Consider the following 22,820-nt stretch of genomic DNA (forward strand, 5'->3'; position numbering starts at 1 on the left):
CATTTTGCTGAGGACCCCTAGAGGGCCCTGGACCCTACTTTGGGAACCACTGCTACAAGACACAAATCTACCATTTAAATCTAAAGGCAGAAACACACTGGAAGTCTCATGCACGTTTTCAAATGTTTCCAATTGTTTTCAATGGTACAACACTTACTCAAAGCATCAAGTTGTCTGTGACCCATCTGCACCAACTTGGTTTAATTGTAGAGCATCAGCAGAGATCAAAAGAGCTATTTTGGTGGTTTGTGAAGCCAAGAACCAAGGATATATTCAGAGACAAAAGAACTTAAATAGATTTTTTTCCCCCTAGAAGGAAATATTGTCTGCTTGCTAATTATCATGCTATCGCCATATTAGTATGCATGTTTCAATCAGGATGTTCTTGTCAAAAGTAGGTTACAGTGATTGATGTCAGAGCTTGATAAGCCTTCATCAACCATCTTGACAAGCAACCAAGATATGGATGAAGACAGTCTAATTAACGAAATCAAAAAATGGCCCATACCATAATATTATTTAACTAGAAATTGTTCAGATGTATACAAAAAAGAAATAAAACATCAGGCCTATATAATCTAGCTGGTGTCCAAATATAAGAGACAGACTTTAAAACAGACCATAAAAGATCTTTCATGTCCATGACCTACATTCAAAATGAACAACTGCCAATACACACAAAATCTATTTTCAGAAAAGCATTAATTCATGTTTTTTGTTTCCTTAAAAGACCCTATCCACATAGCCTTTAATTTAGATCAGTTTGATACTTACTGTGAGGAATAGGCCTACCTACTATGAATTTGCTTCATAAGAATTAAAAACATTCTGCAAATAAACAAGTGGGTAAAGTGAGTATAGGTGGGTTTATACTTCCACTACATCCCTGTTTGTCACTGTTAAGGAAAATATGATATACGGTAGTTATGTAACATTACCCATTGTGGTGGTGAAATGCATAGTGCTACTGGCGTTTCAGTGTCACTGGCATACTGTGTTAAATTATTGTATTTCTGGATTTAGCTTACTTGTGCACATGCTATAAGACACAATCTTGCCAGTGTAAAACATTCCGTGTCAGCTTTAGATGCAGTTGTGGCACAAAGTTGCCTAGCAGGCAGTTAAATGAGGTTGCTGCCAAAGATGAAACTTTAATGATCCCTGCAGGGTAATGGGGCAAGATCTGTCTATGAGACAGGGGCACACAAAATCAACTTCCCAGGCAGTGGTAATATGAAAGCATGCAGCTTCATACACCAATTAGCCAATCACTTAATTAAGAACATTTACTCCTCATCACATTGTGCCTTTAACATACTGGATAGCCTAACTGCCAATCAAATCGTAAAGGGAGAAAGAAATGTCTTCACTCAAAAAATAAATAAGCCGATGTCTGGGCAGCGATGTAATTATACTGAATCGATGTGAAATTAGTTTGCACACACACTTTCGGTGTATGTATAAGCATTCATTATTTATTTTTTTACAATATTTGCATGCTGTTTCATTGGTTCTCACACAACGCCATCTGGTTTATGTTAATTTGCTTTCACGTCCTCTTCACAAGGAGGTTCTATATTAACAAGCTTTGCCCGTCCGCAACCTACCCCCGCAGCACATGATTGACGGACATTTGGACCAATCACAGTTCTGATTTTTCTGACGTACACTCCGTCGGGCCAATGGCGCAGAGCGTAAGGCGACGTCACGCAGAGGAAGCGGAAGTAAAGGTGGAAGCCGTGAGCCATGTTGTGTTCTTCTTGAATGCTGTTATTTTTGGTACAAATCCAGTCTTCCAGCGACTTGGTAAGGAAGTATTCCAACAATAGCCTCTGTGTTGTGTTTTGGCAGTTTGTTGGAAACTATGAGAATACCAAATAAGTTAATTGTTGTTGCTTGTATTTCCTTCTTGTATCTGGATGACCAACGGACAATTTAGCGAACGTCTTAGCTAGCGAGCAAGCAAGCTAAACAGTGATGTGTGTTGGCCAGAGAGATAACTTAATGTTACAGAGATATAATATCTAACTAAGTTATTAATACTACATACTAAAATATTTAGTATTTAGTAGGTCATTTGTGTTGGCGCTACACTTTTTTGTCTATCCGTTCATTGTTTCCTTCCTACCAAATGCCTGTGTACTTTTTTTTTTTTTTTTTTAATACATCTTACGTTACAGGTGTCACCATGTCAAGGGTGCCGATGGGCAAGGTGTTGCTGTGGAATGTAATCCGCCACACAGATGCCCACAACAAGGTGTGTATGTGTGTGTGCATGAGAGAGAGACACACACACAAACATACCCATACACACAGTGATACCAAGTATGATATCTATCTTGATGCTTTGGCTATTCATAGTATTCTGTTACATCAACACACGGCTATCTTGATAGGAAAATAACAGGTGATTATTGTCAAATGACAGCCACAGCCAGTGAGCTGTGTGTATGGTAGGAAATGCATGTGACATCATGGGAATACTATAAATATGGTTCTTAAGTTTCATGCCAGTAAAGCATATTGAATCGAGAGTGAGAGTGTGAGAGTGTAACTATGTGTTTGTGTGTGTCGGATAGTTTGGTTGGAGCAGTTGTTTATTTATGTACTTACTTTTGTTTGACCCGTTGCAGATCCAGGAGGAGTCGGAGATGTGGAAAATGAGAGACTGGGAGAAGCAAACATCCCACCACAAAAATGTGTCGGCCACAGATTGTATGAGGTCTGAACAATGAATATCCCATTTCTATTTGTTCCACCTGGACACGAGTATCACCAAAGCTTATTTAGGATCATGTTTCATATTGTAGCCTAGGTTTACAGGTGTTATGTTGGCTTGTTGCTTTATTGATAATAGTGGCTGTTTTTCAGGGGGAGTATGCACTGTGATCGAGTGTCAGATTCTCCTAGAGACCAAAGTCGAAGTAGAGAGCGCGCCTCAGGCCACGATGACAGAGAGACTCGGTACTGGACTCGCAAAATGTGCGAGTTTGAGGCCAATGATCCTGACAGGTACATGGCTAAATCTCCATCCAGATATATTTTCAGTTCCTTGTACTAGTAGGGCAAATAAGGTACATATGAGTGTCGGAGAGATAAATCTCTGAGGTGAATTTGATTCCTTCTATGTTCACACTGCAGATGGGGACACAGTGGTTTCAAGGAGCTTTACCCAGAGGAATTTGAAAGTGATTGGTAAGAAAATATTTTGTTATTAACCTCTTCAACCCTGCCGGTGGGAAACGCATATTGTGCGCCCAAGTTTTGTTCAAACCCACAGAACTTTATTGTAGCCAAGATACCAAATATGTTATGCTGAATTACATGGAAATGTGTATAAAATAATGCACAAGACGTCTAGATTTTTCCATTTGATGTAATGGTGCAGCCATAAAAAATACACAGAAAATGTATGTGACATTGTTGTACAGTGTGGGAAAGAATGATTTGTTTTTTATGCCTCCACGCCGGCGACAGCCGTGGCTGGAGGCATAATGTTTTCGGGTTGTCCGTCCGTCCGTCCGTCCGTCCCATTCTCGTGAACGCGATATCTCAGGAACGCCTTGAGGGAATTTCTTCAAATTTGGCACAAAGGTCCACTTGGACTCAAGGATGAACTGATTAGAATTTGGTGGTCAAGGTCACTGTGACCTCACAAAAGACGTTTTTGGCCATAACTCAAGAATTCATACACTAATTATGACAAAATTTCACACAAATGTCTAATTGGATAAAATGATGAAGTGATGACATTTTATATCCTAAAGGTCAACTTCACTGTGACATCATAATGTTTTGCTTACCACTGTAGCTGAGAAAACGATCTTGGGTCATTCTACAAAAACGGTGGAAGTGCTGTCACTTACTTTTGCAGACACCAAAATCCTTTAAGTTGACCTAATAATCACATTAATTATATATGTTCAATAAATAAAGACTGTCCTTGCAATGATAAAACAAAGTTTATTGGCGGAGGCATACAACCGTGAGGCGGTTATTTCTAGTTCTAACTTTGAAGCTACTTGAGTTCAAGGGGTTAAGTATGAGATCTATCAGGCTATTAGTGGAATTATTTGGATCCATGAACATAGTCTCTCACTTGGCTGCATTTGTTTGTCGGTCACAGAACATAGACTGCAGGACTGCACCCATGTTATCAAGAGATCAGGACTAAAGTTTGTGTGTGCTTCAGATTTTAAAGGCACAGTTTTTCCCAATGTCCTGCTTACTACATAATTATATTGTTTTTTTTGTTTGTTTTTTAGTGAAGAAGCCAGTGGCACTAAAAAGAAAGGACGGCACAAAATGAAAAAGTCCAAGTCCAGCACAGAAACGGCTATATCCAAACGTTCGAAAAAATCCTCTCGAAAGAAGAAAAAGAAAAAGAAGAAGAAGGACGAGGAGGAAAAGCGAAAGAGAGCGCAGTGTTCGAGCAGTGACAGCAGCAGTGATGAGAGCAACGCCGCCAGATGCAAGCAGGGGAGGAAGAGGCCTAAAAGCAAACATAAAAACAAGAAGACTGGGCGGAACAGAGGGAGAGGAGAGGACAGCAGCTCAGAGGAAAGCGATGATGAGGGAGAAAGGGAGAGAAGGACACACTCTCGCAGGAAACGAAAGCAGGACACCCACAAAGGCTCAGACTCAGGGTTGGACTCACAGAAGAAGAGGAGGAGGAAAAACTGGAAAGGAGCAAACGAGGAGAACTCGGATGATAGCTCTGGAGACTGAAACACACACACACACACACACACACACACAGCGCTCAGGTAATGACTAGGAAAACGACTGTAGGTTCCTTTGTTCGTTTTATCTGCACAGAAGGCTTTTCTCTGCAGTGCTGTTGAGTGTTGTACTCTGTTTGACATCGACAAACCTGTGCTGTCAGTCCTCTCCGTGGGCATTCTTCGTAGCAATATCTCATCACCTCTGCAGAGACCTGGAGCACTAGAGAGCTGTAGTGAGAGTGAGCTGTATTCTGCAGGCAGTACCAGGAGGGATTGTGGGGGATCCACCTCCTGCCTCATGAAGTATTCTGTCAGCAATGGGCTCATTGATTGATTATTGACTCTTGTCTCAGACTGTCTGTTTCACATGGAGTCATTATGTCCTGAAATGCCCACCTTTTTTTTTTTGGTGGCACAACTTTTAAACGAAACAAAAACAAAGGCAGATTATGCAAGTTTCCTCACCAGTTATGACAGAATTAGCATTTGCTTTTATTCAGTATTGTTTTTTTTAACTTTTGTAAATTACTTTCATGTTTGTGTGCAACACAATGGCATAGGTGATAAACATCTATTTTGCTGGTTTTGTAAGTTTTTGTAATTTAACAATGGAATACAAGTTTTTCATGAAACACTTTTTTTTTCTTTTTTTTTAACATTGGTCATCCACACTTAGATGGTCATAGCTCACAGTAGCTGATATTCAAATAGTAATTTTGCCTGAAGGGTCAAATATGTTTTACATTTTCACTTGTGTCGATGCAATGTTTTCATTTGCTGTTTAAACACAGAGAAGCTTGGGATCGGTGGTGCCACCCATCTGTTTAGACAACAAAATAGATCAGTTCAGAGCCAAACACAGAAAGTGGAAAAATGTAATGCGCTGGCAGTGTAAATCCAGATAACTCAGTTAATTATTTATACTTTAATACCTTGAAATAATCTCAGGCATACGGAAAATTTCATTTCAGACTTCAAACCTTGTGATTTGTTTGCCAAGCTGTTTGTAATGGAAAATATACAGAAGACTTCTTCTCTGTAGGCCATCATGGATCAGAGGGCTTGCTGCAGTCCTGTCCCAGTTTGAACATGCAGTCTTTTTATGTTGCAAAACATATACTTAATAAGCTGCTACTCATGAAAGTGAATAAATTAAATTTGTGATTTGCAGATTCCCTCTTCTGTTTGACACATTACTGTAATCAAGAGCGTCAGATTGTGATCCCTGGTCTTTACAGTTGAGATAATGTAGTGCTTTGGGTGAATGATGCGTCTGAGGAAAAAAAAGCTAGATTGGTGACTCGGTAACACCATAACAGTACTGAACATACCAACTGTGGAGTAGTAGCTGACAAAAATAGCAATGTTCAAACCATACTGAAGTCCAACTGCTGAGTCACATCTAACATAATGTTCTCTGCTATTGGTCAGTTTTTACCATCTCACTTATACATTTAGTTAATCAAATCAGTAATGACACAATGTTAAATACATTGTTAAGGGGTTAGATAACTTATTTGGCAACGGGTCAACTGGAACCAAAAAACTTCCACTCAAAAAGCCATCCTACAATACGTATATAATCTTAGTCCTAACGCAAAGTCTGTATCGGCAGAAAAATAATGAATGTCTGTATGTCTGGTCATATGGTTAAAATGGCAGCATTCACAGGAAGAGTGCTGTTTCCACACATCTGCAAGACTCTAATCTACTAGTGGAACACTTTGCTAGAGCCAGTAGAAACTTTCCCTCTCCACAGAAATATGATATAAAAAGTGGCTCAATTTACCTCACTCTCAGCATATAGACAATGCTAGGATATTCTGGATATACTGTTTTCTGAGTTTCTCATAAAAAAGTAAAACTAGAAATTATATGAGTAAACTATTTTTTTTTAAAATTAAATTAACAAAAACAACATTCCGCTAAACTTGGATCAGCATTTGGCCTTCAGCATAGCTGGAATACAGTTGGTTGCAATTGCCATGAAGTATATTGATTTTTCACACACTGCATACTAGAGTATACAGTATGATTAGTAGGGAAAGACTTATTAGGATTTTATATGTACTGTGTTTTCAGATACAATACTGGATTTTTCAAACAGCATTATTATGCATGAAATATATAATGGAATCTCCCATGGAAAATTCACCTTTACCTAGTCAAGGCACAACTTTGCAGCCACTCAGAACTGCTGATGAGACACAACACACTTTTGTTTTTACCCCAGTGTTAGCTAGGTTGGCTGCTCTGGCCAATTTTCAAGACTCAGTGAAGTCTGAGCCTCCTACCTAAGCAGATTTTGTGTTGGGCAGAATGAATAGTGGTTATAGATATGAGCGGACAGATATGATATTTCTCCTGTCATGAGAAATGGTGAGCAGCATATTTCAAGAATGGAGACCTTCAGTGGTTAATGGGAGGTTGAGCACTGAAAACATTGTGCACCACAAATTGACAGCTGAGGTATTACACACTAAAATATATATTTTTTCCCCCAGCGGAATGTTCCAATGTTTTAACAGCGACAGATACAAATTCTGGTAAAATTGTTAACATTGTATATATTCATTGCTTTAGCTGAAAATTGGTTAAAAATGTGTTGGGAAGGGCTGAGGAAACGTGAGGCTGACCTGCTCCTGGACAGACTCAGTCCTCTGGGCAATTGGTAATGGAAAGGGAGAAGGGACAACCTCCAATTTGAGTTATCTCTCTCTGGTCCATATTTCTTCTCTGTGGCCCGTACTACTCCGCTCAATCTTGGTCAGTGCTAAGCATAATCAGAAGGGAAGGCGTGTTTCTGTAACACAAAACAAATGCTCTCATCCACCCCACTCTAATCTCCTCCCACTGCTGTGCCTTTTTCAAGATCTAAGCCATTCAGTGTGTCAATGACTAGAGATTAAGAAAAACCGAGCATTAAATATAAGATGCTCTACAGGCCCACAGCTATTCATCATTATTAAAGCAACTCTACTGCAGCCTGCAGCTAATTTGGAACTTCACTGAGCTTTGTCTCCACCTAGTGGGACACAACCTATTGCACACCCTTATTAATCAATAATGGCTGGCTTCCTTTGAATTCAGTATTTCATTCAGTCATCATCTCCCTCATCATCCCACACCCCGCTCCACCCCTGGTAGTTGTACAGCTCCACCGAAGTGCAAGCCTTATAAATAGTCTTTGAGAATAAAATATTAATCAACTCATCGCGCAGACCCGCCCAAAGCAGGGACACTCTTTGGTGCACAGGAAGAAAATGCCACTGGTAACACACATGGTACAGTTAACCCACACAAAAAAATTTAATACCCTCTGCAAGGGATAAATGGTCCAAACTTTGACATACTAAATAGGGAGAGGTGTGATGACACAGGTTTTTAATGTAAAAACTTGCAGCCAACACCCAAATGCTTTGTAAAAAGTCATGTGACATATGACTTACTTACTTACATAGTTAGTACACATACACCAATGTTTTAATATACTTATATATGTCTTTTTTGTTGTTGTCTTTTTATCTAGACCAGCCAGATACAGTACCGATTAATATACAGTCACATCTGGAACAATACCTATTAATATCATACAGTCCAACCATCAAAGAGGAATCCACGGTTTGCAGGTCCATCCTCTCTATGCTAACATTAGAAATCGGCATGTGTATAATTCTAGTATTTTTTTTTTTATTATTGTATAGACTGGTGGTGATACTTGTCCTTGTATCTCGTGTCTTCTGTGCAAAAGTTTTTGAAAGAACCCAAAACATGATTGACATACAGGATACCTGGCTGTTCACTTTACAGTGTGATGTAGTTTTTTTTTTGTTTTTTTTGTTATTTTGTTTTTTTTAACAATTAAAAGATAAACAGTCACATCCAAACGCCACACCCCTTGGCATGTCACAGAAAAAGGAAAATCAAAAATCAAAAGTAACGCTCCCCATAACAGGGGGGAGGCAATGATAGAGAGGAAGGTTTATGACTACAGTGAGCAGCATCCTCCATTCGTACATCTTTTAGAATAAGGCACTGCTGCAGAAAGAAATGACATGGCCAACAAACCTCTCTGGGAGTATGATGGGGAGGCAGGATGAAAGGAGACTGTGTTCTTCTCCAGCAACTCACAGAAAGTCTGCATGTGTAAATATGCTTGTGTATAGTAGTATGCTGTGGACAGTAAATCTGTGTGCTTGTGTGTACAATATGTAGACATGTGTGGGATTCACATTGTGTGTGTGTGTGTGTCAGTTTGTGTGTGTGTGTGTGTGTGTTCATATGTGTGTCTGTGCGGCTGAGTGACAGAGCCATAGCGGCTACACTGCTTTCCTCAGACTGTGCTCTCAAGCATCCACTCAGTGCTGCTGAATGTAACTCTCCTGTTGGCGAGTGGCGAGGACTCCACGTTGAGCTGGTTGGTGGACTTGTGCCACCTCGTCCTCGCTCTGCGTGGGTAACTATGACTCTGAAATATGGAGTAATCCCCTCCGTCAAAAGAGAACCTGTGCCTAGTTCGTGCCAGCTCATTAGGGAGCAGCCCCATGTTGGCCAGGGCACTTTTCTTGTCCTTGAGCCTCGGAGCCTCCTTGGTGCCGGCGTTAGGGCCTATGAGACACAGGGACATGGTGGAGCCCGTCAGGCTGCTGTCCGTCTGCGTGTCCTCGGACGGGGGGCCAGAGCGCTGTGCATCCAGGCTGGTTCTCCTCTTCATCTTGTCCGTGGTCAGCGGAGGCAGCTCCACCTCCAGGATGGCAGTAGTGGCCGCCGGATCCTGCCTCTTCTCATTGTCCACCCTCAGCACCAGAGCCATGCACTCTTTTGGAGCCTGGGCTTCACGGTGGCCTTCCTCAGAGGGTTGCTTGGAGGCGGAGCGCTGGAGCCTTTGTTGGCTGCCATTGGTCTGGGAGTGCATGCTGGAGCTGACCTTGGTTTTGCTGTCCTCTGGGCTGCTGTAGGCCTTGTAGCGGATCATAAGGATTATGATGAACACCAGCACCGAAGCAACAATTATACCACCGATAATGATGATCATAGTGCCCCCCAGGAACTGGCTGTGCATGAAGCGGCACTGGCTAACCTCGCTTGCCGTGTGAAACTGCACACAGCCCACCACACGTGTGGCCGTTAATGATGTGATGCCATCGTCGTAAACCGCCAGCACACAAAGGTCATACTCCCGCCCTGCGGCCAGATCATTGATTAAGAAGGTCTTGCTGGTAGATGGGATCATTCTGCGGAGAAAAGAAACACAGTGGAGTGGTGAAGATGTAGAGGATTAATCACCTAAATTGCAACGCCTCCATACACTGCTTTGCATAAGGTGTATTAAATCAAACAGAGGTGTCAATTCTACACAGCAAAAAGGTAACAGGGCCATCTCAGTGCTTCTCCGAACAAGCATTAAGTATCACACATACTGGTGAACAAACATAAAAAAACATAACACCTCATTAAAGTTGACTTATGAGAGACTGTGTTAAAGTATAAGGTGGCAGTTAGAAATGACTCCAGTGAGTTTGTGCGTAGAATGACGCAAAGGTAAATTGCAAGGTGATAAGCAAGGTAGAAGGGGCTTACTATATAAAGTATATGCCTCAACACCTGCAGGGCCTTGGAGAAATGCCACATCATGTGGCATTTTGATGTGCAATTTTGATGTTGTGTGAACATCTTAGGCCAAACAACTTTGGCATTTGCAAGATTTCATGGCTCTAACTAAAAAGGAGACAGGCACTGTCCCCAGGTCAACATTGGTGTTAATATAATTAGAAGCATGTTCCTTTTCCCTAAAGAAATACTTTGATGGTTATCACTTGTAGGTAATAATGTACCACCTTAAGACAAAACAACACCCAGGTCCATGCCTAAACTGGATGAGTAAATTATGCAGGAGAGCAACTCATTATATCTGATTAGATAAAATCTGCAAAGTCAACCACTAATATCAACTCACTCTATGAATATATAAATCCTGAAATACCAGTATACTGGATTCAATTCATGTGTGCCACATATTGAATAAGTAACACATTCAATTTATTCTCATATTCAAAGGGGTATTTTAATAAGGCCTGCAAATGGTGCTGTTAAAGCTTCATTTTAAAAAAGAAAATGAATCATTAAACTCAATTTTGAGCTCATTTTGCATTGCATTACCATACAAAAAACTTCACTTACACAATTTCCGATTGTAACCAAGACTGGTTATTAGGTTTGCCATTCTTTCTGTATCTGTAGTTAATGTACTGCTTTGCCGCCAGTTGCCTACTTTGACCTTGTTCTTGTATTCATCTATTTGATGCAGCCAAGCCTGTCATTAGGTAACTACTTCTAATCACAATGTGTGTTTAGCCAATTAATGCAGACACCCACTGATAATACAATCAGGAGCTACTCTTAAAATGGAATCAGTTACATGCTGTAAAATAGATAGCTCTCCTATTGTTTATGTTTTAATGATGCAGAAAAAGGCCCTCTAGTCCTACAGGGTTTTGGAATTCATATATTCAGTTGGTGCTCGGGTTTTATTTGGATGCAATGGTGAGGATGAAGAAGTGAGGTAGCTTGGTTGCAACTAAACTAAATGGAGTGATTCATAACTGTTAAAAAGACACTTACAGGCAAACAATGAATATCTTCAACATACTGTATGTTTTATGCAACGCATTTTCACATATGGAAAAAATATTACTGCTCAGCTCAACCCCAAAACTATACTAAATAGATCCTGCTTATTTTTGGACACACTTAATCATCTTGCATCTGTGGGACCTGTCAATCCGCTATAATCGACCCTCATGCCATTCAGCAGATGGCCATTCCAGATGTCTCACCTTTCCTCTAGTCCCTCTCCTACCACCTTCCCCTCCCTCCTTTCATCCACCGCTCAGCCACGGCTTACCTGTAGACCAAAGTGTCATCTGCGGTGCTGTTGTACTGAATCTGGTACATCCTAATACCAGGGATGTGGCGCTCAGATGGCCAGCGAATCACAGCGGAGGACGAGGTCAGCTCAGTGACCATAACCCTCTTGTCCTGCTTGTCGTAGCCCTTGGTGTCGTTGCCAGATTTGGAGGAGGTGGTTATGTCTGAAAGGCCAGGGTCCTCGCGCATGTGGCCGGTGTTGTTGACAAACAGGGGTAGAGGGATCATGTTGATCTCAACAGCAGCTGTGGCGATGCCTGCGGCGTTAGAAGCCACACAATTAAATGCCCCACTGTCCTTCAGAGTGGTGATGAGAATATCAAGGGTGCCATTATCATACAAGATGGTGCGGGAGTTGTTATGCACCAGCTTGCCATCTGGTGAACGCCAGTGAATGTCCGGGTCTGGGTCTCCCATGGCTTTGCATTTCAGAGTAACGCCCTGCCCTTCCATCACATAGGGCTTAGTGGAAAGATGTTTGGTGATCAGCGGAGGCTCGCAGATAAACTCCTCCTCTTGGATGGACCAGAAGTACTTGTCCATGAGATGCTCCGGCGAGGCGCAAGTCTCCAGGTCGTCCTCTCTCGTCAGCCTGCGGAGCCACAGCAGCTCACAGTTACAGTGCAGCGGGTTCCCCCCAAAGCTCACGGCCAGCGAGGCGGGATTGGAGCCCTTGGCATCAGAGAGCACCTGGGCGTGCTGGAACAGGCTGTCTGGAGGCAGCTTCTGCAGCCTGTTGGAGGTCATGTCCAGGCGGACCAGCTTGGTGAGGAGAGTAAAAGTCCCGGCTCCGATGTGGTCGATCAGGTTGTGGTCCAGCGTGAGCGTGTTAATGTTGGTCATCCTGGCTATGGCCTCCCAGGGAAGGCTGCGCAGGTTGTTATTGGACAGATCTAAGTCCTCTATGGTGGCAACAAACTCATCAAAGGAGGTGGCAGCCACGTGATGGATCTGGTTGTTTCCGAGGATGAGGTGGCGCAGGTTGATTAGGCCTTTGAAGTGGTCGCTCTTGATGACGCTGAGGCGGTTCCCGTCCATGTGGAGGGCCCGCAGGGATCGCAGGCCCACAAAGGCGTGGGGCGTGATCTGGCTGATGGTGTTGCGGGACAAGGTGAGGTGGACCAGACTGGTCATGTTGAAAAAGTCTTTCCTACGGATGATGGTGATGAAGTTGTCGGTGAGGCGCAGCTCGACGGTCTTGCGATCGATGGTGGGGGGCACGAACAACAGGCCAGTCTTAGCGCAGAGCAGAGTCAGAGTGGGGGAGAGGTGCTGGCAGATGCAGCGGCCGGGGCAGCTGTATCCCTTCACCAGAGCTGCACACAGCAGTACACACAGAACCAGCCGGTCCATTGTTGATCACTTTCCAGATCCTACATGTGAGACAGACAAAGGGAAATAAGAGAGACACTGAGTCAAAAAATAGAGATCTTTGATTTAATAAAGAACATCTTAGCTTTTATGAGAGCATGCTGCAAAAATGCAGAGTCTGACCGGGATGATTGAGACTGCCAGCAAGGTATCAATCACACAATGAAATTGAGCTTTTCTGAAATAATGGCACATGGGATGATGAAAGGCAGTGCCAACGCTGTCAGAAGCCCCAGCCTCTGTACCCTTCTGATGGAAATAACAGAATGCTTTTTGCAGCATGGATAATATGCCACCAGGCTGAATCACCGCTGAACCATATAATTTTTTGAATGATCACAGCATAGTTTTTCTATATTAAGTAACTGTGCCATGTACATTTCCATCATATAATAAGGCTTGTGTGTTTTTCTTGCTCTGAACTCCACATCAGGATGGAGAAATAAAGGTAGAAAAGGGCACTTGTCAGCACTGCTCAAGGATTTTTATGACCTTTTCATGCTCTCTGCTCTCCTTATGCTTCTGAAATGTACTGCAAAATTAGACAGCAACCTGTCATGTAAATCATGGCAACAAAAAGTGATCCATCCGATGAAGGTGTTATTGGATGAATCATGAATCTCAGGTTTTGAGGATGTTCTGATTCTCTGATCCCCATTTAGAAGTATTGATTTCAGTCTCAGAGAGCACACGCCTGTGGTGACAGGAGTAAAAAGAGATCCTCGCGTGTAGTAACCATAAGAACCCCAACGGAGCACAATCGGTGATGTGCTGATGCCATATTGCCGGTGGTTTTGCCCTCTCTGGCATCAATCTTGATCGCTAATGCCTTAAGCTTCGCTGCTCATTCGAGAGCCTATTAAGCTGATAAAGAAAGGAAACGACAAGTGACTCTCTGTGTAAGAATCCCATCTTTTCAAGACATAAGACTGGTTTAGTGGTTAGAGTCCAGCCAGTAACCGCAGGGTGACGGTTCTGATCCCCCTTACATCCCATGTATCCATCAACAGCCATGTGTCCTCTTATAGATCCAGTGCAGTGGTTTTAGTTCAGTCAGGAAGAGCTTGCTATGGATTTCTAACGCAAGGAGTGTCTGTTTTTTTTTTTTTTTTACAGCTTTTGACAGTTCATCTAATTTGTTATAACTGCTTTAGTGCCCCGTTCTCTATGTTCAGCCAATTCTCAGCAGACTGATTCGGTGTTGCCCTGCTGACATGCTTATCACCACCCATTTTTGTTGGCCATCATTTACAAAGCAGAACCATCTAATGCTCACGGCACCATCAATCCTAGCGAAAATTTTATATTTTTCAAATTATATATATTTAAATGCCACATGTCAAATTCCATGGCAGGCAGTAAGTACAAGGGTTATTATCAACATGGAAGTCTCTCTGTCTTCCTCCTACTCTCTGTCTTTGCCTTACTCACACACCCCTGCACATAGAGCGGGTACCTCTGTTTTTGTCCATCATCGCCACCCGACTTTAGTAGTCTGATGAAAGGAAATATGCATGTTCAAGATAAGGAGAGAAGCGAGAAATTGCAAATGCATTACTGTCATTTTACACCAGCCTACTTTGCTCTTGCCAGCCACCAAGGCAATTTCTAAGTTGCCCTTCCCCTCTCTCTCTCTCTCTTTCGCTCTGTCCCTCAGGTGCACAGCACATACTCACTGTCAGACAGACTACTGGGCACCTCCTTAACTATGAATATTGTCAACCAATCAGAGCATTCATTGAAACCTGGGTTTATATGATGGAATTTTCTCTGGGAAGTACAACAGTTTGGAGCGGACCACCAGAGGGATAGTTTCTCAAAGGGTGTTAATCAAATTTACACCACACTGACAGTTATAATAGAATATTCTGGGTAAATTTATATTAACATGCGCTTTGTTAAATAATACCATGAGATTGGGAAATGCAAACCTCATTGCACTGGACCTTTAAAGTGTATTTTAGCAGGACCCAAAGCTTGGCTTTTTGGCTTGTGTTCAGGTTTTGCCCCTCCCTGTTTTTAATCTGTGTGCTATCTACTGTATAACCTCGATCATCACAACAGAATCACCCACCTCTTCAAATTGAAAAACATTTCTACTGTGCAATTTATTGACTGAAATTCATACAAGCTATGGAAAGCACAATAGTTATTTTTAGTATTCAGTCATATTCATATTGAGGTTAAGCCACTTCTTTGTGCAAAAAATTTCACACCAGGAGGTTGTCTGTATGAAGAAATTTCAGAACCCCAGAGAGAATTTATTTATTTAGCAAAGCTCCTTTATTGTTGGCAGCTCAGTGTGCCTTGCTTGTCTAAATTAATTCCCCTAATTTCCCTTTTTAAGAAGCTGGGAAAGTCACAACAATAAAGTAGGCTACAGCAGTGCTGGTCACATTTCCAATATAACATGGACATTATAGAATGGGTTTAATGGTTGTGGTGAAAGACTTTTCATCAATACTATAATCTTTGGTTCACTATTGATGTACCTTTATTATCCAAGTTTGTTAAATTTCAATTCAATATTGACCTTGCTTGATTGTGTTAGCATTCAAATGGTAACTAGGCCACAAAGCTCATGGTTTCTCAGAGGGCCATCTGTGCCAGAGCATTTCCTGCCACACCGTCGAGGATACTCTATTGATCTCTCAGCATCTCAGGGAGGGGGAAACTTTGTTGCCAAGGCAACTCTGGTGTAGAATGTAGGTCTTTGAATTGCATTAAGATGATGTTGAGCTGCCCGAAAAGCAAGGCTTCAATCCTAATGGATATAAAGAAGATAAGGAGGGACGTGCACAGATGTATGAATGGCCAACTCAATTCAAAGGAAAGGGCAGCGCCGCCTCACATTTCTATTTCCGTTTTATTGCTTGATGTTGGTGATGCCACTAACTTATTATGTAGACACCAGGGGAGTGGAAGGTATGTCTCATGTACTCGTGTGTTCTGAAACATATTGACAAAAAGCATCAATTTGGTATCAAAAGATAAACAAGATCTGGCTGGTTCATATGAATGTCTATATGGTTCACAAACTCACATTTAAAATAGGATTTTTTTTTTTAAATCTACTACCACAAAGGAACAGAAGAGGACACAGAGGCAGGCGCTTGTGCAATAGGTTGAACAATCAGCCAGCCACTTAAAAATGAGTGCGTGGGACCATAAGTAAGTGCTTGAAGAGCATCACAAACAATGCAGTAGAAATCAAATGAAAGCTAAAAGATGCCACTGTATGTCTCAAAGAGGATCAAGCTTTTCCAGATGGTGGAAGAACTCACAGTCTATATTCTTAAAATCTGACATTTAATTTAAAGGTTATGGCACTAGCATCTGTGAGAGAATGGGAATGCAACTCACTATTACTTTGAAATTTGGTGCAACTTTAGAGAAAGTCATGTTAAAGGAAAATCTGCAGTCAACTTGTTTAAAAGTTGTAAAAACAGCCAAAAAAAAAAAAAGCTTGCCTCTTCTTTTGCTCAATTACACCCACACATCAAACATTGGATGGAAATTTAACTAGGGCATCAATTAATTCTCCAGGATATTCTCAAATTGCTGAAATGGAAAGGTGATATGTAATTAACAATTAAAAACAACTCAGAATATCTTATCTGTCCAATCTGAACCACAAGATTGTCACATTAGGCACATAAACCCCCTACTTTAATTCATCCAAATGAAATCAACCAAGCAAACTGTGTCCCTCAATTAATTCACCTCTGTGAGAATAACTTACAAACTTTCATTGTTAATACTGTATGTGCTATTACTTGGCAACTTCTATTAATTCAAAGTGAAATATACTTGATGTAACTGTGAGACCATGGCATGCATAGAGTGAGTATAGCTTCCCAGCTGCACTGGGCAGCTAAAAATGCAGTAGAGATATGTAACAGTAATTATTTGTGTTCAGTTTGCTACATATTTTTCTCCTGTTGATCTTTGTGTTTCTGGTTATGAGAAACAGCATTGCCCCTTTTCAGTCTTATTCATAAGAGATTATTTTTGAGGCTGTGCCATTAGTTTAATTTGGCCAAGATTTTCTGATGTCATCAAATGTCATATAGTTTAAGCTCGCTTGGGCGTGTTTTGAATGTGACATTGACAACGGTCAATCATAATCTACAAGCAACACAACAGTCTGTCCTCACTTCAGAGCAGGCTGCTTCCACGTTCACCCCCAGCTACAGCAATGTAAGGATATTTCCTCGACATGACTTTGTCAGGAAACAGTAAATGCCAATTAGACGGTGTAGGCAGTGAACTGTTCGCTGCTCCAGTGTGACTCTTGTCAGGAAGCGGGCATAATTATTGACAGCCGGAGTTCATTGGAGTCAACTCTGTCTCCACCAGTAGATGCCTAAACCAAGCTCCCCAGCCCCTGGGATTTCTGGTCACATCTCATCAAAGGGGGGGGGGGGGGTGTAAATAGAAGAGCATTTGCATAGTATAATTATGTCTGCATGCAAAGAGGTGTCTTCTCAATTACAGCCCATTTAAAACTTTCAATGGAGAAGAACTGCAAAGTGCAAACTACTGTAGCTCCATAAACTTTCATTGTAACAAAAAAAAAACAGCTTCCCTAAACAAAGTAGAGAAAATCAGGATGGCATTTGCACTGTATACACATAGTCATAAATATCACTAGTTGATTAAAATTTACTTATTCAGATTTCTAACTTATGACAGTATGATATAATATGGTAATACTTAATGAGATTTCTATGAAATTTGTATGACTTGTATCACTGCAAACTGCTGTTATTTTTAATTTGAATACCTTTTCTTCTTGAAATAATCACCTTTGACTATAAGTGCTACAATTACTGTAAAACTCATTTTTTGTGATTAGTGTTTTGATAAATTAACATCGGTTAAAATCACTGAAAATTAGTCTAGTTGTTACTTTCTATAAGTGGACCTTTTAGTGTTACCTGCGAAATGGTAATTAACACTTATTTCACACAGTCGCACACAAAAAGGAAAAATTACATGGGAGGGATTAGAGGAAAGATTTCATGCTAGTTTCGGCTTGCTCTTAGTGGAGCCAACCTGGAGTGTCTACTGCAGCAACTGGCCTGCAATCTTAGAGAAGGAAGCCTCTCAAGTCTGGCCAGCCTGGTCTTTCACAGCACAGAGAGACAATTTTACCTCACAGCCATGCACCATTTATTCTGAAATCTCTCTTTCCTGAGATCAGCAGAATTTGTGCAACATACCTCAAACAACATCATGCATTATGTAACGCTCCCTGAATATGTCAAACCTCTCTAATCAACATCAAATAATATTGATTTGCCCTTACAGGACTTTTCCATGTGAAGTAAATTATTGTTCCCTCATATAAAAAACAAAACAAAAACAATAACAGCCACACAAACAGATTATTTTCTGCACAAATCTCTGGCTAGATCCATGAAATCCGTCCTTGGAATGGTCTCACTAATCACAAGGACCATATGATGTGTAATGGAATTATTAGATATGGTGTCGTTCCAGTCAATCCACTTTATGCACAAATTGTTGGAATAACTGAGCCAAAAAAAACCTCTGAGTACATTCCATCTGCTGGCTGCCATGATTAATGGAATAAACAGGACAATGCACTATACCCCCTTATTTAGGATGGCCACTTACCTATTTTAGATATGCTGTGAGAGGTTTTGTGCAGCTCCGCGCTCAGAAAAGAAGTTGGCCTTTTTCAATTTCACACTTTACACTGAGGACATTGCAGCAGTTATGATAAACATGAACTACGTATATTGTTTCATCTTCCCTGTTATATTAAGCCGTGGATAAACTGCCCATGCAAGAGAAAACATTATCCCAATAAAGTGTAAAATGAACCTATACATTTTTTTTTTGTTATACTGCCTCCAAAACACTGGATCTCTATCTTTCAAATATGAGAAACGATGCTCCTGGTGGTTGCAAAAGTTCAGTCTAAACTAATTCTTTTCAGCATCCTTTTAGGAGGCAGCGTGTCCTGCTATATTCTGAGAAAAACAAATACTTCAGTAATGCAAAGTGTGGCTGATATTCTTTTCTCCAGGTAGCAGTTTCACAAATACCTTTCAAAAGATAATTTCAGTACGGTGGAAATATATGTAAAAAAAAAAAAAAATATGCACAAACAAACCATGATAAAAGCAGGAACAGCGAGCTAACAACACTTTATAGGGCAGACAGTGATTTTGAATGACACCCGGCTTATGGACTGGGATTTCTATTTCTAGCCTAAGTCGATTTGAACTCAAATAAGGGTTCAGTGCTGAGATTTATTTACAAATAGCTGCATGATTGCCTATTCTATATGTGGGTTCTGCATGTGCATAATGTTCTTATTTGGGGTTGCTATTTTTTTCCGCAGCTGTATGCCAGATTGTCCTCCATTTGGTTCAGATAAAGCATCGCCTCTTTTTGTAGATGTTGTGTATTAAATTGGTGTTTTATGTTTTGTTTTTTCTTCTTGTTTCTTAGCATAGTGGCTTCATGCAGCCCTTGCTATCTGAAGACAAGCTGAAGGTGACTGGGCCCTTTGGGTTTTCTTTAAGCCAAATTTAACTATCACAGCAGGACAAAGCATTGTACTGTCTTCAAACACAAGACTGCATGCACACACATACAGGCATGCATGTATGAACACACACACACACACACACACACACACACACACACACGCACGCACATGTTCGTTGTCATTAATGATGAAGTTATTCTTCTGAAAAAATCTACCTTGAATTTGTAAATTAGAGAATTATGTATATGTTCCTAGCCAGACATTACTAGATGTTGATTAACTCATTCCTAATTTTGTTTCTAAAGTAGAATACAAAAGTAAATATGCAGTGAGTTCCCAATTATGTGTTTCGAGGTATTATTTAATTACAAAAACAATTGAGATTAATTGCCACTGGAGCCACATGAATAAATATACTGTACAAATTGGATGCAACAATGAAAAATTCACGTAGTTCTAATTGTGAGAGGAGATAGTGGTCCAAATTCACTTGAGGCTGTAATCCTTTTTACAACCTCAAAAAGAGGCAAAAATGACTTCATGCTATTCACCCACCACACAACAAATGGCTGCACAGCTAGAATGTTACACACCACGCATAAGAAATCCCATGCAAAGTGGGTTTTGGCAGGAAAATTGGCAAATACACAAACATGATTTACAGGCTTCTCTAATCTAGTCTCTGATTGCAATATCAAGTTAGTTTCAATTGATTTTCAAAGTCTAATTGTGTAAGTAATAATAGACTGGTAATAGACGTTAGCTGCATGTATTAAAAAAATTGTTGAACTGATTAGTTGTTGATGGGATTGGTGTTTGCAATGCACTGCTAACTAAATTATAGGAGGTCTATTAGAAGAATAAAAATCTAAATAGGGATGTAATGAGGGCTGTTTAATGACGAGATGATCAAAAATGTATTTTGTTTCAGCACTTGGCTTTAACGATACTGAACTTGAGAACTTTACTGATCTTTAGGGAACGTTACCTGTTTCCAGCAGTGTCATTCACATCTGAAGCACCAGTCACTTTTAACATCGATATACAGTATACCAGTTCCTTTATTTATCCGACTCTCTTAAATCTGCAATACTTGAATTCTATGCAACAGTCACTTTTACATTACTATTGTTAATACTGCATCGCATTGTTTGTTTGCATGTTTTGTATCATCCTGCTCTCGTTTTACTCGTTTGGAATACACCAAGAAAATTTGTTAATTTCACTGTGTACTTGTAGAAAGTTAAAGTTGAAATTGAGATTAACTGAATTATTACATTTTCCAAAAAAAAAAAATGCATTCAGTTTTAGAGGGCAATTTCAGATTAAGTCAACGTTTTATTATAGGTCTTGGTCTTGACTGGCACCCCTTCATAAACAACAGTTCACATTTGAAAACCAATTCAGGGTTGTGAAAAGTGAAATAGATATGTCCTTAGAATATCAACAATATGTCATTTTTAATTGGTTTTAAAGCTACTTGTGCTTCGTGAGTGCTGGGAGCGTAAGGAGAGAGCAATACATGAAAAACATGTCTGGATTGACACTGGTAGCCTGAATGTTAGTTGTAGCCAAGAGGATAATTACAGAAAATTAAAAATGGAAATATATATTTAATTCCTTTTTTCTATATCAACATAAACCCTACTAAGGCCAAATTCAGGTTTTTGAAAATGTCCTCAACAAAATCTTGCAAAGACTGTAATTGATGCAGTTGATTAAAATGAATGTGTCAGTATGATTTGTTGATATCTATTAATTGTTTACAACTTCAATGGGTTTTAAAAGTAGGATTAAGCTATGACCCAAGTCTGTATCAGTCTTGATTGAAATGTAAACTCAGCAAGTTTAATAGGGGTCACATTTGTTAGAAAGTCTGATGTGCATACATTTCTATGAATCAGATCCTTTTCACCATTTCTGCCTCCGATTACAATTTTTGTGAAATCGGGTCTGTACTTAATCCGTATCCTATCAGTATAATTAATAATTATCTGATTGAAATGTTTAGAATGACTGTAGACAAGCACATGCCACGCTTTGTAGGTCCCTAATCAGAAACCTGTCAGGCCTGTTATTTGAAACTGAAAGGCACATTTAGCTCTTTCTTATCTGTCACATAATTATTTTTTATCTATATTTTTCATAGCCGTGCTGCGAGTTAATATAGTTGACTTGGAGTGAAACACGGTCAATAGATTAGCAAGAGACATTACAGCCAATTCTACTTTCTGTATAATGGAAATCCTGTGATTCAAAAAAATTAAGATTAGCTGCTGTGTCAAATTGTTGCCGTCTCACAGCCAAGCCACAGGGAAATAAACATAATTAAAATTGTTCTGACATTTGACCCCCTGCCCCAGCCTTCACAACATTATTGTTTGAATGTTACAAACGCAGAGATGAATAATTGTGCGAGAGTTTAGGACAGTGCTTCTCAACTAGTGGGGCGCGTCCCCCAGGGGAGGCACCAGAGGACTGCTGGAGGGCGCAACTCGGGGGTAAAAATAATCAAGTGGAACCAATTTTGTAAAAAACAAAACTGTGTTGTATTTGGTTGAGGCCAGACAAACACCACTGACTACTGAGTGTCAAAGTAAACACAAATAGCTGCAGGCTAAACATTGACAAGTTTAAATAAATGGCTCAGTTTGAACTTCTTTCGGTTTTTTTTACCTATAGAAAATACATTTATTGTAACTAGAATATAATTAGAACTGGGGAAAAAGGTTGAGAACCATTTGTTGAAGAGATCAGGATGGCTAGTGTTGATGCTTGGGACAGATTATGAAAAGTTTGATGAGAGGAAACATATGGAATACATATGGTGATTTTACCACCCATCTGAGCTAGAGGAAGAGTAGAGGAGATAATAGTTCAATTTCTGGGTTCATTTGGTTCATTATGCTTGTGGCTATAATACAAATAGTTAGTTCACAACCTATTTGAGGGGGTGGTATTATCTGAAATTGCTCTTATTTTCTGTCTGGTTAATTAGTAAATTTGATGAATTAGCAGCTGAACAAAATTGCAGTCCAAAAGCTATCATTGGTAGTAATAAGTTAAGCACAAATTAAGCTTGAGTAATTTGGACATCAGAGAACATTCGCTGGGATTAAAGCAAACATGCTGTTCGGTTTTGTTCCCTTTATTAGGAGAAGTCAGCGAGTGTAATTAGCTGATTCTACACATTCAACATCTCCCAACAGGTGCTGCGTGGCCACATTCAATACAAACGGTTCAGAAAGTGGTTTGTAAATACAGCCAGTGTC

At 40.4% G+C, this 22,820-nt stretch overlaps 2 protein-coding genes across 3 annotated transcripts; one reads left to right on the forward strand and one right to left on the reverse strand.

The window, feature by feature from the left end:
* The first annotated feature begins 1,725 nt into the window (after positions 1 to 1,725).
* Positions 1,726 to 6,166, forward strand: nkapd1 (NKAP domain containing 1). The gene is made up of 6 exons (XM_071912873.2): positions 1,726 to 1,806; positions 2,181 to 2,257; positions 2,634 to 2,722; positions 2,872 to 3,012; positions 3,142 to 3,195; positions 4,266 to 6,166. The coding sequence occupies exons 2-6, from the start codon at positions 2,189 to 2,191 to the stop codon at positions 4,726 to 4,728; spliced, it is 816 nt and encodes a 271-aa protein (XP_071768974.1). The 5' UTR covers positions 1,726 to 1,806; positions 2,181 to 2,188; the 3' UTR covers positions 4,729 to 6,166.
* A 1,971-nt stretch (positions 6,167 to 8,137) lies between these two features.
* lrfn1 (leucine rich repeat and fibronectin type III domain containing 1) lies at positions 8,138 to 22,597 on the reverse strand. Of its 2 annotated transcripts, XM_071912865.2 has the most exons (3): positions 22,573 to 22,597; positions 11,629 to 12,967; positions 8,138 to 9,958 (listed from the first exon to the last, which is right to left on the reverse strand). In XM_071912865.2, the coding sequence occupies exons 1-3, from the start codon at positions 22,595 to 22,597 to the stop codon at positions 9,058 to 9,060; spliced, it is 2,265 nt and encodes a 754-aa protein (XP_071768966.2). In that variant the 3' UTR covers positions 8,138 to 9,057. The 2 variants fall into 2 exon arrangements, with proteins under 2 accessions (XP_071768966.2, XP_071768965.2); XM_071912864.2 differs by lacking the exon at positions 22,573 to 22,597 and having other exon boundaries at positions 11,629 to 13,004.
* Positions 22,598 to 22,820: the final 223 nt, after the last annotated feature.

The sequence above is a fragment of the Centroberyx gerrardi genome, chromosome 6 (genome assembly GCF_048128805.1).
Source record: "Centroberyx gerrardi isolate f3 chromosome 6, fCenGer3.hap1.cur.20231027, whole genome shotgun sequence".
NCBI classification, from domain to species: Eukaryota; Metazoa; Chordata; class Actinopteri; order Beryciformes; family Berycidae; genus Centroberyx; species Centroberyx gerrardi.

Bases quoted from the DNA above. Each gene is read 5' to 3' on its own strand.
- lrfn1 (XM_071912864.2), bottom strand. From the start codon at position 13,004: ATGGACCGGCTGGTTCTGTGTGTACTGCTGTGTGCAGCTCTGGTGAAG. The intron at 9,959-11,628 runs GTAAGCCGTGGC...TTTTCTCCGCAG, and splicing joins GATGACACTTTGGTCTACAG to AATGATCCCATCTACCAGCA.
- nkapd1 (XM_071912873.2), top strand. From the start codon at position 2,189: ATGTCAAGGGTGCCGATGGGCAAGGTGTTGCTGTGGAATGTAATCCGC. The intron at 2,258-2,633 runs GTGTGTATGTGT...GACCCGTTGCAG, and splicing joins ACACAGATGCCCACAACAAG to ATCCAGGAGGAGTCGGAGAT. The intron at 2,723-2,871 runs GTCTGAACAATG...GCTGTTTTTCAG, and splicing joins TCGGCCACAGATTGTATGAG to GGGGAGTATGCACTGTGATC.